The sequence below is a fragment of the Brassica napus genome, chromosome C7 (genome assembly GCF_020379485.1).
Source record: "Brassica napus cultivar Da-Ae chromosome C7, Da-Ae, whole genome shotgun sequence".
NCBI lineage: Eukaryota > Viridiplantae > Streptophyta > Magnoliopsida > Brassicales > Brassicaceae > Brassica > Brassica napus.
In genome coordinates this window covers 48,922,889-48,936,090 of record NC_063450.1, presented here as the reverse complement: position 1 = coordinate 48,936,090, position 13,202 = coordinate 48,922,889, and the positions used below count along the sequence as shown (strand labels likewise).

General features: G+C 37.7%; 3 protein-coding genes and 1 non-coding gene across 5 annotated transcripts; 2 read left to right on the top strand and 2 right to left on the bottom strand.

Annotated features, from left to right (window-relative positions):
* The first annotated feature begins 247 nt into the window (after positions 1–247).
* Positions 248–354, top strand: LOC125590883. The gene has a single exon (XR_007326885.1). It is a non-coding gene; the product is annotated as a small nucleolar RNA R71 (small nucleolar RNA).
* A 2,599-nt stretch (positions 355–2,953) lies between these two features.
* On the bottom strand, positions 2,954–5,178 carry LOC106440472 (PGR5-like protein 1A, chloroplastic). Of its 2 annotated transcripts, none has more exons than XM_013882153.3 (10): positions 4,773–5,178; positions 4,574–4,686; positions 4,383–4,479; positions 4,201–4,301; positions 4,061–4,117; positions 3,876–3,952; positions 3,600–3,762; positions 3,418–3,515; positions 3,251–3,330; positions 2,954–3,150 (listed from the first exon to the last, which is right to left on the bottom strand). In XM_013882153.3, the coding sequence occupies exons 1-9, from the start codon at positions 4,957–4,959 to the stop codon at positions 3,261–3,263; spliced, it is 963 nt and encodes a 320-aa protein (XP_013737607.2). In that variant the 5' UTR covers positions 4,960–5,178; the 3' UTR covers positions 2,954–3,150; positions 3,251–3,260. The 2 variants fall into 2 exon arrangements, with proteins under 2 accessions (XP_013737607.2, XP_013737608.2); XM_013882154.3 differs by having other exon boundaries at positions 2,954–3,144.
* A 726-nt stretch (positions 5,179–5,904) lies between these two features.
* On the top strand, positions 5,905–7,455 carry LOC106440474 (leucoanthocyanidin dioxygenase). Its single transcript, XM_048763038.1, has 2 exons — positions 5,905–6,578; positions 6,666–7,455. The coding sequence occupies exons 1-2, from the start codon at positions 6,082–6,084 to the stop codon at positions 7,243–7,245; spliced, it is 1,077 nt and encodes a 358-aa protein (XP_048618995.1). The 5' UTR covers positions 5,905–6,081; the 3' UTR covers positions 7,246–7,455.
* A 32-nt stretch (positions 7,456–7,487) lies between these two features.
* Positions 7,488–10,996, bottom strand: LOC106440475 (protein TPX2-like). Its single transcript, XM_013882158.3, has 17 exons — positions 10,555–10,996; positions 10,287–10,400; positions 10,098–10,178; positions 9,784–9,916; positions 9,602–9,704; positions 9,443–9,493; positions 9,213–9,310; positions 9,051–9,126; positions 8,907–8,969; positions 8,725–8,811; positions 8,576–8,634; positions 8,388–8,466; positions 8,240–8,305; positions 8,084–8,146; positions 7,940–8,002; positions 7,700–7,846; positions 7,488–7,575 (listed from the first exon to the last, which is right to left on the bottom strand). The coding sequence occupies exons 1-16, from the start codon at positions 10,700–10,702 to the stop codon at positions 7,742–7,744; spliced, it is 1,389 nt and encodes a 462-aa protein (XP_013737612.1). The 5' UTR covers positions 10,703–10,996; the 3' UTR covers positions 7,488–7,575; positions 7,700–7,741.
* Between the last annotated feature and the right edge of the window lie 2,206 nt (positions 10,997–13,202).

Sequence of the window (13,202 nt, the reverse complement as noted above, 5' to 3'; positions counted from 1 at the left end):
TCTCTTGAGAAGCATCTCAATCTTGGCATTCAGCTCATCTATCTTCTTGGATTCATAACCAACACCCTTCTGGCTGGTGTCAAACCTTGACTTGCGGTTTGCTTTGCTGGATGACAGGTTGTTCAGCAAGGTGTAAGCTTCTTCAACAGTCTTGGTCATGAAATCACCATTACTTGCTGTGTCCATGGCATCTTGACTCTCTTCATGAACTCCATTATAGAAAATGTTCAGCAAACTCACATCAGTGTAGCCATGGTGAGGGCAGTCCTGTGTGTACTCCTTGAAACGCTCCCAAGCCTCATGAAAGCTTTCTGAATCAAGCTGCTGAAAGCTTCCAATTCTGCTTCTCAGATATGTGGACCTTGACTTGGTGAAGAAATGCTGTAGAAAAGCAGCTCTTGTCTCTTCCCATGTAGTAAGAGATCCTGGAGGGATGGACTTTAACCATCTGATAGCTTTATCAGCTAAGGAAAACGGGAACAACCTGCATTTCAAAGCGCCTTGAGGAACTCCATTATGTCTGCTGGTGTCACAGACTCGCTCAAAATGCTCCAAGTGATACATCGGGTCCTCAGACGGGTTTCCATGAAACGGATTTTTCTCCACCAAATTAATGAGACCAGTCTTGATCTCAAAGTCTCTTCTCTCAATGGGAGGTGGGCGAATCCCAGAACGATCGGCATAGAATGCATCTGGTGTATCATAATGTGCAAGCGTCATCCTAGGCATGCCATAGTCTCCAGCCTGTTGTCTTGCAGCTACACCAGCCTGCTGATTATCACCAGCATTGTTGCCTTCTCGTTCATTTACAGGAATTGGATTTTGCGGGTTGTCCTGAAATTGGTCTTCTTGGTGTTCAGCCATTTCAACCTCTTCAGCGGACTCAAGTCTTTTCTTTTTCACTTGTCTCTCTAGGCGGCCGAGCTCTAACTCCAAAGGTATTAAATTCGATGATCCTTTGCTTCTAGTATGAAATCCGCTCATTCACCTGAAAACACAAACAGAAAGAGAAAGACAGAAACATTAGACAAAATAAAGAAAATGCTATAGTCTTAAACTGATCATTAACTCTAGGGTGACCAAATGGTCCCCGGCAACGGCGCCAAAAACTTGATGTCTCGAGTTTTAACCCGATTATCTAACTGCAAGTGCACAGTAAAGTACGCAGTAGTAATACGGGATCGAATCCACAGGGACCGATGATCACACGTAGAGTTGCAGACAAGTTAATAGCTACAGCGAATCAAGATATATTTTTGATGGTTTTTATTTAATTTTCTCTAGTGTCACAAAGCATAAACAAGCATGTAAAAAGATGATTTAAACGATTTGAAAACTATTTTAAAACAAACGTTGGGCATTGGGAATTCTCAGGGATTTCTTTTTAATCAAGATACAATTAATGGCAGACACAGGGATATATTAAGAACCGTCTAGAACTCAAACACGATATTAGAATTAACCTACTTCCGTAGCGCTAATTCTCTATGTTATAGAAATCTCCACACTAACTTCCGCTGAGTTTCAATTTCTAAACAAGCATTAAGAACAGGTTCAATATGTTCACAAAGCGCAATAACATCAACTTCCGAGGGTTAAGGACACTTTGCTCATCTAAAGTATTTTCGGAAGTTCAAACAATCACTTTCGGTGCATCAAACAATCTGAAATCATGAACTAAGTGATCAATTCAGTTCAAGCAGTAAGAAACCCATTAGATGAAGAACCAAAACGTAATCCCTTAGTCTACACACGTTTTATGAATCAAAACATCAAGAAATCCCCTATGAGAACCCCTAAACCCAACTAGATGACTACTCACACATAACTAAGCAAGAACAAAACGATTTTGATGAAGAAAACATGATAAGATTGTATTAAAACAGAGTAAAGGTTCAGAAGATCTTCTCCAAATGGTTTTGAGATGAACTCCTTTACAAATCTTCACAAATCACACCAAAACAAGTACAAAACACTCAAATCTCTCTCTAGAACTTGTAAATCTCCTCCTTGGTCGCCCCTGGTCTTTTGTGAGTCTCCAAAGTCGAGTTCTTTTGTGAATTATTGAGGGGAGTGGGTAAAAAGGAGTGAAAAGCTCGTTTGTGCGTGTGGAGCCCGTAGCGCCTGAGATCGGTCGATCCACATGGCTCGGATCGGTCGATCTCGTGTATGAAAGCCTGGGATCGGTCGATCCAAGTAGCCCGGATCGGTCGATCTCGTGCTCTGTGCGATCAATGCTTCATTCGTCCATTGTTCGGTCCATCTTGCTTCTGAATAAATCCCGAATGCGTTCTTTTCTTTCAAGCTATCTAGTAACCTGCATATTACACTTAAGAACACCAAAACGCATCAAATAGACCAAAAAATTAATTAAAACCGACCATTTAATTGCTCCAAAACGAGTTTAAAACCGTTAAAAACACGGAATATCATTTACGCATGAACATGTTTATGATCGATCCTGTGTCTCGTTTCACGCTCCGGTGGTTTGAATATAGGGTGAACCTGCAAACATTTTTATCTAAAGCAGATGTTATGATCTGCAAGATCGGACTAAACTGTTTGTAATATGTTTTTTTGTCATTGTTCTTGTTTATTGTAGAGCAAGTAGAAAGAACAAAGTAAAAACTCTCAATTTTTTTTGTTGCTAAGCTAAACTCTCAAATTTTTATCGCAAGAAAAACAACAGCGGTAGAAAGTAAAATGTACCTTACATTTTGAAGGTGGATCACATACATCATGTGCAACTTTTTTCTTATATAATCATTTTTAAGTTGGATTTGAAATCAAAACCTTACAAAATAATAGGACTTTTCAGTTCAGTTATTTTACTCATGTTGTAAGTTTTAAAGTAAGAACAAATTAAAACCTAACTATAATTTAATATGTTAAAATTTGGTTCACACAGAATAAATAAAACCAAACTAAAATTTTGTTTTGTAATGGCTTTATATCAGTTTGAATTAACTATCATATTAGCTATGAAAGGTATGGTGAAGAAATATTCATAAAATATTTCCCTTATTGCTTACACAATACTTACGTATATATCAGAAAACATGTGAAAGAACATGCAAGATCTTTAAGTATACAGCATCAAATCTATATTTTGCCTCTGACAAAACCCATTCTTCTTTTTTCCATCTTCATCTTGTTGTAACAGAACATATAAAAAATTTACTATCTCATAGTTGCATGTGAATTTAAAGTAACTAAGTAGAACTAGTATATATGAAGGTGTGTACTGTACCTCACAGAGTTCAAGCTTGGCTTCCTTCCGGCAATGTGATCAACCGAGAACCCGAGTCATACTCCATCGCGGTTCCACAGCTATCACCACGCAAGATTGATCAAAGATTCAGATACTTTGCTATATGTGAAAACTCTTTAAGCAAAGGTCTAACGCTATTATCTTACTTTGTGCATTTTACAGTGTTGGTTTTGCCACCGCTGGAGATTGACAGAATTGTTCCAAAGAAGGAGGTATTCTCCGTTCCACAATTCGGACAAGGACCCTGCCAAACAAAAACATAAAGAGACAAGAACATTCGTCAAGGACTCTTTCTTATGCAAACCTTGAGAGTCATGGTCTTTTTTACCTTCAAGATCAAGAAGTCTTTGATGATCAGTTTGGTGATTGTTAGAGCCAGATATACAATCAAAGGAACGGCAGCGAACCAAGTGAATATGAAACTGTATGGTTCTGAAAGCTCCAAGATGTATGTGATCTCAAAACCTGTAATGTCGTCCAGGAAGAAAAACCTGAAAGTATACAGTCCAAAAAAAGAGAAACATGTTAGCAAAGACAGAACCTGGAGGGTTGTAATGATCTGAATTTTCGAAAGTGAAGAAGAGTATTAGTAAGAGAGACTCACAGTCCGAGAGCAACAACGGTTGCTGGGACATTTAGCAAGAGCATTTTGAAATAGTCTACTGCAAGATCACTATACACCTGTATTAAAGAAAATTAACAAGACTGTAAATATATATATATATATATATATATATCTTTATATATAGTATATAACACTAAGCATATGAATGTTTATGTTATCTTTACCTTTTTACTACGGAGACTGCATCTTGGACCCTCACACACAATCTCGCTACCATCGATCTATAGAAGCATAAACATTCATAAAACTGAAGCTTAGTAGAAATAATATATCTATCTTGAGTGGAGCATAAAGGGAATGGAACCTTTAGTTTCAGCTTCAGCTTATCAAATTCTTCATCATTGAGGATTGGATTACCAGAAACATAAGCCATTGAAGCTTCCAAGAACCGTTGTTCATCAGAACCTGCGTTTTCATAAAACCAATGACTTTCTGCCTAAGAAACCAAAACAAAAGATATGACTATATAGTTGATTACTACTGTACTTAGCATCACAACACTGCTTCCTTCCCACATCAACTCCTCTTTAAGGTTATCAAACTCCTCATTCGACATAGTCGCCTTGCCATCATAATAGAAAGACTACAAGAAAGAAAGTAACAATGCTCAAGCTCTTCATGAAGATTTGTTACTTGTATAAAAAAAAAGAGGATGGTTGATGGGTTTATGTATATACTTGCAAGGCTTGGAGAAACTCTTGTTCCATTTCACCAATTGATTTCTTTTCAGCCTTGTTGATGCTGCAATAGGGCATGATATTGCTATCAACGTCTTCTCCTCCAGCTTGACCTTTAACGAAGACCAAACGACTTAAAAACTCAGAAATTTAAAAGGTTAATTATAACGAGTTTGAAACAGAGAGATAGGATGAAGACCTGATTGCTCTGTGGTGGCTTTTGCAGGCAACAAGAAGAATTTTTTTCTCAAGGAGATCGACCTTGCAGGGCTGAGCTGAGCCCACTGAGTCCTCGGAGATGGAGAAGAGAGAGAAGCGGTGGGTTTGCGAGACACGGCGGAGAAAAGACGGGGGCTTGTCAAACTGAACAACATCTTGCTACCCATTTTCCTTGGGAGAAAGAAAAGAGATTTCCTCTGTTTTCCGGGGAAGTTTTGTCAAGATGAACCTATGGTTGAAGATGAGTATTGAGTTACTGTGAGCTTCAGGTTTGTTCTGATTATTTTTTAATTTTTTATTAAAATTTTAAATTTGGAGGGAAGAAGAGATAAGAGAGGTGTGGAGATGAATTCTTATGAGATCTCTGATATTTTTTTCCCTTCTCATCAGTGAGAAAGAGATCTTCCACGTCAGCATTAATATCCACCCTTTATAAATTATAAACACCGAATTTACTAGCTTATAGACATAATTTTATGCTAGGAACTATAATAAATACAATCCCGTATTAATATTTATATTACTAATAATTTTTTCTAATAGTTATGTATTTTCAGATCTAAACAGATTAAGAAATGAGTTAATAAATAAAATTTTAAAGAGAACAATATGATATATTTTTGTTTTTATTTTCAAAAAATGTAAAGAAGATCTGGCTGATAATAAAACCAGTCAAAATGTTTTAGTAATTAACTGGTTTTAAAATTGTCACCAAAAAAAAAAAAAAAAAAAATGTATGTACACACTTATACTGATGAAGACATAAATAGTCGACACGTGGAGACACGATTTAGGCACGTGCACACGGACGCAGAAGAAACGCCACCTAATGTGATGCTGGGGTTCAAATCGGTTCGGTTCGATTTTACCGAATCGAACATCATCGTCGATAGTGATTGGTTTATTATATTGGGCCTATTTAAATGAGCTTCATAGCCCATACCAAACAAGGACTCGGCAACTCCCCTTTTTCAGAAAACAAACTTTTTGACCGTTAGATCTTTATAAGGATGGTGAAACCATCAGTCAAACCAAACTATCATCTTCTGTTGACCATGAAGTGTGTCACTCACTTACACTTACCCAACCTTCTTCACACAATCCACTAACAACCGGTAGCTCTACACTTCTTAATACAACAACTAATTCTTCTTCTTTTTAATAAAAATAAAATAAAAGGAGATATATTTTGCTATAAGAAAGCCTTTGCACATTTCATTTACTGGCAACAAATCTAAAACAGAAAGTAAGTACTCTGTTTTCATCTTTAAAAACCAGCCAAAACGAAGATGGTTGAAGTGGAAAGAGTCGAGAATTTAGCAAAGAGCGGAATCAAATCGATCCCAAAAGAATACATCCGTCCAAAAGAAGAGCTGGAGAGCATCAACGACGTTTTCCAAGAAGAGAAGAAAGAAGACGGCCCTCAAGTCCCCACCATCGACTTACAAAACATCGAGTCCGAAGACGAAACGCTCCGTGAGAAATGCACAGAGGAGCTCAAGAAGGCTGCTATGGACTGGGGAGTGATGCATCTGATCAACCACGGCGTACCGGTTGACCTGATGGAGCGTGTGAAGAAAGCAGGAGAAGAGTTCTTCGGTTTGCCCGTGGAGGAGAAGGAGAAGTATGCAAACGATCAAGCCACCGGTAAGATCCAAGGGTATGGAAGTAAATTAGCTAACAACGCGAGTGGACAGCTAGAGTGGGAAGACTACTTCTTCCATCTTGTTTATCCTGAAGACAAGAGAGATCTCTCACTTTGGCCCAAGACACCAAGTGATTATGTGTAAGTTTTGATTGCTTTTGGTTAAGACAAAGTCACAAAACCAATTCTTTGTTTTGGTTATTTAACTTTTTTTGTTGATAATTGTAGAGAAGCCACGAGTGAGTACGCTAAGTGTCTTCGTTTGCTAGCAACAAAGGTTTTCAAAGCTCTCTCTATCGGTCTAGGCTTAGAGCCTGACCGTCTAGAGAAAGAAGTTGGTGGTTTAGAAGAGCTTCTTCTACAAAAGAAGATAAACTATTACCCGAAATGCCCTCAGCCTGAGCTAGCACTTGGCGTGGAAGCTCACACCGATGTAAGCGCTTTGACCTTCATTCTACACAACATGGTTCCTGGTCTGCAGCTTTTCTACGAGGGCAAATGGGTTATTGCAAAATGTGTTCCTGATTCCATTGTGATGCACATTGGCGATACGTTGGAGATTCTTAGTAATGGCAAGTTTAAGAGTATACTGCACCGTGGTTTGGTGAATAAGGAGAAGGTTAGGATCTCTTGGGCTGTGTTTTGTGAGCCACCCAAGGATAAGATCGTTCTTAAGCCGTTGCCGGAGATGGTGAGTGCTGAGACTCCGGCTAAGTTTCCTCCAAGGACATTTTCTCAACATATTGAGCATAAGTTGTTTAGAAAAAACGAACAAGAGGAGTTGGTGCCTGAGAAAAAAGACGATTAAGTTTGAGTCTATATATATGTTAAACTATGTGTTCAAGTCTCTCTTTTCTTTTGTGTGTTTGTGTCTTAATCCTGTGTCAGTCTTATTGAAGATGTGAAGACATATGTCTACAGAATGTGTCACTGATATATATGTTAGTAAAAACGAGTAACACATGAAGATATATGAACCACATGTTGTATTAAGAGCTTGAGAATATTTTCTGATTTACATTCTGTTTTTTCATATCTTTTCTTTTCTTATGCTACTAACTGTAAAAAGGAGTTTTTGATGATGATTCCATATGCTACAAAAGCTGTTTCTATACACCATCAGCGAATGCCTAAGCTCCTGCCAAATTAGAAAAGCAATATAAACACCTGTTGTAGCATGATATATAAGCCCATGACAATGAATCCACCACACGACTATGTAACGAAAGATAGTGGTTGCATGATTGACTTTATTAGCTTACCTACTGGCGGTCCATTGTTGATTTGTTTCAGGAACTATTCCGCTATGACCAGATTGTAAGTGGTTGCAAGCTGCTTTTGTTTTCAACAAGTTTAGAGCTTACCTCATTCCCTGCTTGGAAAGAGTACACTCTGTTTTCCTTGAAGCCCTTGTACCAAGAATAAAGTAAAACTCAATGATTAGACTTGGAAAATGGAAAGAAAAAAAATAGTCAAGTGAAATTGAGGTTCACAAGCTGTACCTTTGCTTGAGGAAATCTTGTGCGGGATCCACTATTTTGCTTGATCTCGGGTTTGATGGAGAGCTGTATGTTAATAAAACCGGGTCAAGAAACTATGAAAGTAATCTGGATAAGACAAATCATACGTTAAACCATGAGATGTACCTTGCTGAAAAGGTCTGTCGGTAAATCTGGTTGAACTCTCTTTTCTGAATGAAAACTAAACTCCTGCGTTGCATTCCAAAAACAGTTTGCATCCTCATCAGGAAACTCCATTTACAGATGATCAAATGCAAAGAATAATTGTTAAGACTATCATACCAAAGGAAATGTTGTTTCTCGCTTGCTATTTTTGAAGAGGCCCATGTCTCCTCTGCTTGAAAGTATCTGTTTCACAGGGGTGAAAACCTATATTAGGTGTGAAAACCTATATTTATAATGCAGGCGGATGAGACTCAAGAAAGGATACCTTCTTGTTCAGAGTACGAGATTTAAAAACGTGTTTTCCTTCTGAGACATCATGCTTAGATATATCCATAGCGCTTGGTCTGCAAGAGTAATTAAACTTTTTGGGTTTATATACACCTCAAACACAAGTTGAAGTGGAGAAATCAAGCAATCCTTCTCAATTTTCTATGTAATTTTATAGGTCCATACCTCCTACTTTCCCTGTTAATACCGTCAAGTGCATCAGTTATATTAGTTTTGTCTGATCCCTGTTAAAAAGAAATTTCACTTTTAAGAGATGAACTCGTTAAGATCACAGGGCAGGCAATAAAACTAATATAAAGTAACAGTGTTGCTACCTTATACGCATCATTTCTCTGACTTGACCTTGTTGTTACTGCTGAAGAATGTTGCATAGCCCTTTCTGAAGTCTTCAAATGGAATTCCTGTTAAGGAAACTCAATAAATGTAATCCTAAGTCTTAAACCAGATTATTGTGTGGAAAGATATCAGCTGGTACGAATTCATTTCTAATACGTACTTGGAACTCTGTTGGTTTTGGAGTACTCTTTTTCCGGATGGGCAATGAAGGAGCATCAAATATCTAGAGATCATAGACAAGCTTGAGTTGGGCCAGGACAATGAAATCATTTCCAGTATACAGTTCTTAGTAGCAGATACAAACCTTTCGGTTGAATGGACGTGCTTTGAATCTATATATGGTAGTTGAGTCCTGTTCTAAGTTCTCATCATTCTTGCGGCTGAAATAATCATTAGCAAAAAAATCATTGTGAACATGAGACCTTTACTGTAACAACTCATTTTCAGCAAATAGTTGGGGTCTGACCGTATCCTGTGTGCCCTCTGCGATGTAGCAAAATCAGGCTCCTGTGGGACAGTAATCTTTGTCCTGGTATATTGTGAATTTCTATCAAGAGTTATATCCTGCAATACTTAAATGATTTAGTTTTTAAGTAAGAGCTACATATTCACCAGGAAAAAAATGAATATTCCATATACAGACACTTGTTTAGACTTACGTAAGATTAAAGAGTAAAGAAGCAATAGTAAGCAAACCTTCTTGGGTATCTTGTGAACAAAAGTCATCTCAGGCTTTGTATCAGCAACCTGAAACAGGATAAAACGACCTTAGTTGCCACTAATTTCAGATAAACATAGTGCACTGTCAAAAGGGAACCAACTATACACTGTTTTCAGAGTGATAAATAACTCTACCTTGCGGAGAAGACCCCCGTCAAGTTTCTGTCTTTTGGCCGCTTGAACTTGGGTCCCACATAAGCCTTTGTCATGAACTTGGTCCACTTGCATATGGAATTTACTATACAAGAAAAAGAATTCACATATAAGCTGAGAAAAGAAAAGTAGAAAGATTTAAACATGCTTCCAACAGACGTCACCTGGCATTATTTTGTTTAGCTAACTGACTAGCAGTGGGTCTCATTAACGTAGAGCTCCTTGGAGTAGGTCTGATGCTTGATTTAGCTCGGAAGTTTGGTTTATCAGGGTGGTTGTGATTGCTAACCGTTGGCCCTGGTAAAAAGCGAGAGACCCACAAACAAACAAAAAAAGTAAATACAAAAGAAAAAGGAACCGATAACTAATTTTTCAAGACAACTAAAGAGCCATAGTGTATATTTGTATAAAGCAAAAACAATAATTGAAGTATTATAGCCAAAAAAAAAAAAAAAAAAAAGAAGAAGAAAGTGATCACCTATGTATATGGGTTGGTTTGGAAATTTCTTCGAGTTATGAGCTTGTTGGGATGAAAATGCCCCAAAACGCATTCCATTTCCTGAAGCCAAAAAAAGAAAGCCGTATTTTTAAGGATGTATAAACGTATCTAGTGGTAGATAAAGCAGACATCATTTTAACTTATTCAAATATGGATGGTGATAGATACCTCCATCCTTCTCACCACCATGGACAGTAAAGTCTTCATCCTCTGGTTTCGTGGAGGCAGCCTCGGTCATATCACCAGGAATCTCCTCTCCAAGCAACAATTTTGTCACGAAAGCTGAAAAAATACAAAATACCAAAAACAAACCATGAGTAGATAGCTGCAAACTCCTAAACGTAGAAACAGAATAATCCTAAACATAAGTGTGATCTGATCACATTGTTTCATTCAGCATTGCAAAGGAAAGTGATGTGATGAAGATATAACTCACGAGAGGGGGTGTAGGAGGGAGCAGAATGAAACCAGAACTCGGCGGACTGAGACTCCGCCGGTGACTCCTCCCGAGTGAAATCGAACCACCGAGCTGCATCAAACTCGTACTCCAGATCAACCTCAAACACCATTGGCTCCATTTCCATATCTAAATGTAAACAATGCGCAGAAAAGTCCTAATTTTCTGCGAAAACCTGACGGAACTGAGCAGACAAAGCCCTAATTTTCTACAGAAATCTCTAAGAAGAAGAAGAAGAAGAAGAAGAAAACGGCACAAATTTTGTTTTACCGGACAAAAGAAAAAAAACAGATTTATTTTAATTTCCCATACGAAACGACATCGTATTGGCACTGTGATGAAGCGAGGAGGACGCTCCGGTTTTTGTAACGACTCCAATTGTAACGACTTGAAATTTTGAATTGTAATTAAGACTGTCGATAAGACGGTTATACCCCTGCGAGTGAGACTGTGCAAGGGTGTTTTCGTCTATTCAAAATAAGAGAGCCATCTGGGTCTGCGAGCTTTCTTGACCTTCGACGACACTCTTATTCCGGCTGGATCGATAATTACCCTTAAGTGTTGTCTTTATTAACGTATCTACCACTGACGGTTGTATTCTTTTCTCAGTGCCACATTGCGCTTTGACATACAAATATATTTTTGACATAGTTTTTCATTCCATGAAATTGAGGTTGAAATTCGTAAATGAAAGTTCGTTTTTTACTCCTGTGAAATCGTAAGCACTGTAGTCTTAACTAATATAATAACCCTAGACGAAACACGAAATATAAACTTTTTTATAAATATTTTGGGCTTTTTGCAAAAGTGACTCAAAACTTGGAGTCAAACAGAAAACTAACCTTTTCTTTTGACTCCTTTTTTTTTTGAGATTTTAACCCCACACCTGCATTTTATCTACGAAAATGCCATTAACATTTTTTTTTTTTTCTTTTCGAAAATGGCTTCTTTACTGTCTCAACCTCATCTTCTTCAAGTATTTACAATATTGCCACTGCAATGAATAGTGGCAACAACCTTGTATGAACTGTTTGGAGCTTTTAATGCCCTTTAATGCACGTAAATCTCTTTACACTCTCTCTGTTTCAATTGTTATGAACTAAAAACAACATTTCTTTCACTTTCTCTCTATATTCATCCAAAAAACTCAAGCTTTTGATTCAAAATATGGGCTATGGTTGACAGAGCCATATTTCTTTCGTTTTGACTTACGGTTGCTTTCGTTTGAGGTTCTGGGTGGTTGGAGAAGACCCTGTGTGCAAACGAAGTCATCTCACCTAGTTTAAGGTACGAATTTGAATTTTTTTTCAAGATCTGTTCGCGTAGAAGACTTACTAGTAAGTCATCTGTATGTAGAAGACTTACTGATGAGTCTTCTGGTCAAACGGACGACTTAAATTAAGTCGTCCAGCTTTGTTTGTTAAAAAAAAACACTCCAGACGACTTATATATACGTCGTCTACGAGAAACGGGCTAGTTTTGCATTTGACCGAATCGTGTCAGATCTTTGACTATTTCTGGACGACTTATAATTCAGTCGTCTCTGGGAAAGTTAAAATTTCAATATTTTATGAAAACTTGACGACTTACGTGTAAGTCGTCCTAGGTTAGTTTTGTAATTGAAAAATAAAACTTCATAATTTAACTTTAACCAGACGACTTAATATAAAGTCGTCCCTCCAGAAGACTTAATTTAAAGTCGTCCGGGGAAAGCAAAGTCGTCCAGAATTTTTCCCAATTTTCTGGTCAAACCTTGCTTATCCCGGACGACCTTAAATTAAGTCGTTTAGCTGGACGACTTTCATCTAAGTCGTCTGGAGAAAGTTAAATTTCAAGTTTTATTTTTCAATTACAAAACTAACCTAGGACGACTTACACGTAAGTCGTCAAGTTTTCATAAAATATTGAAATTTTAACTTTCCCAGAGACGACTGAATTATAAGTCGTCCAGAAATAGTCAAAGATCTGACACGATTCGGTCAAATGCAAAACTAGCCCGTTTCTCGTAGACGACTTATATATAAGTCGTCTGAAGTTTTTTTTTTAACAAACAAAGCCGGACGACTTAGAATTAAGTCGTCCCTTTTAATTTTCAATTGCAAAAGTGACCTCTTTAGACGACTTACCTTTAAGTCTTCTGGACGACTTAATGCTAAGTCGTCTGCGGCAATGTTTATTGAACTTCTTCATTTTCTCTATGTTTACTAATGTGTTTTATTTTGAATATTTGCAGATGATTTTTCAGTTACATGCAGTGTATGGAGAATGGTTGTTGAGAGATTTCCGTTGGGATTTTGTGGTTGATGATCTCAAAGGAGCAAGATTGTTTTTATTGAATGAAGATTCAACACATGCTGAACTTGTTGCAATGGCTCAAGAAGATTATAACCTGGACATGAGAACAGTGAGTGTGGAGATTAGCTACTCATTACCAGCAGAAATGATGATGGCTCCAGGCAGTCTTCCCATTCATGTTACAAGTGATAGACAAGTTCGAAACTTGCTAGAGATACTCAAAACCCATAGAGTATGTCTTTGTGTATCAAGCCGCAGCAAGGTCGAAACGGTTTCAGAGAAAAGGGATATTGATGAAGCTGGTGAATGGGAAAAAGATGTTGGTGATAATG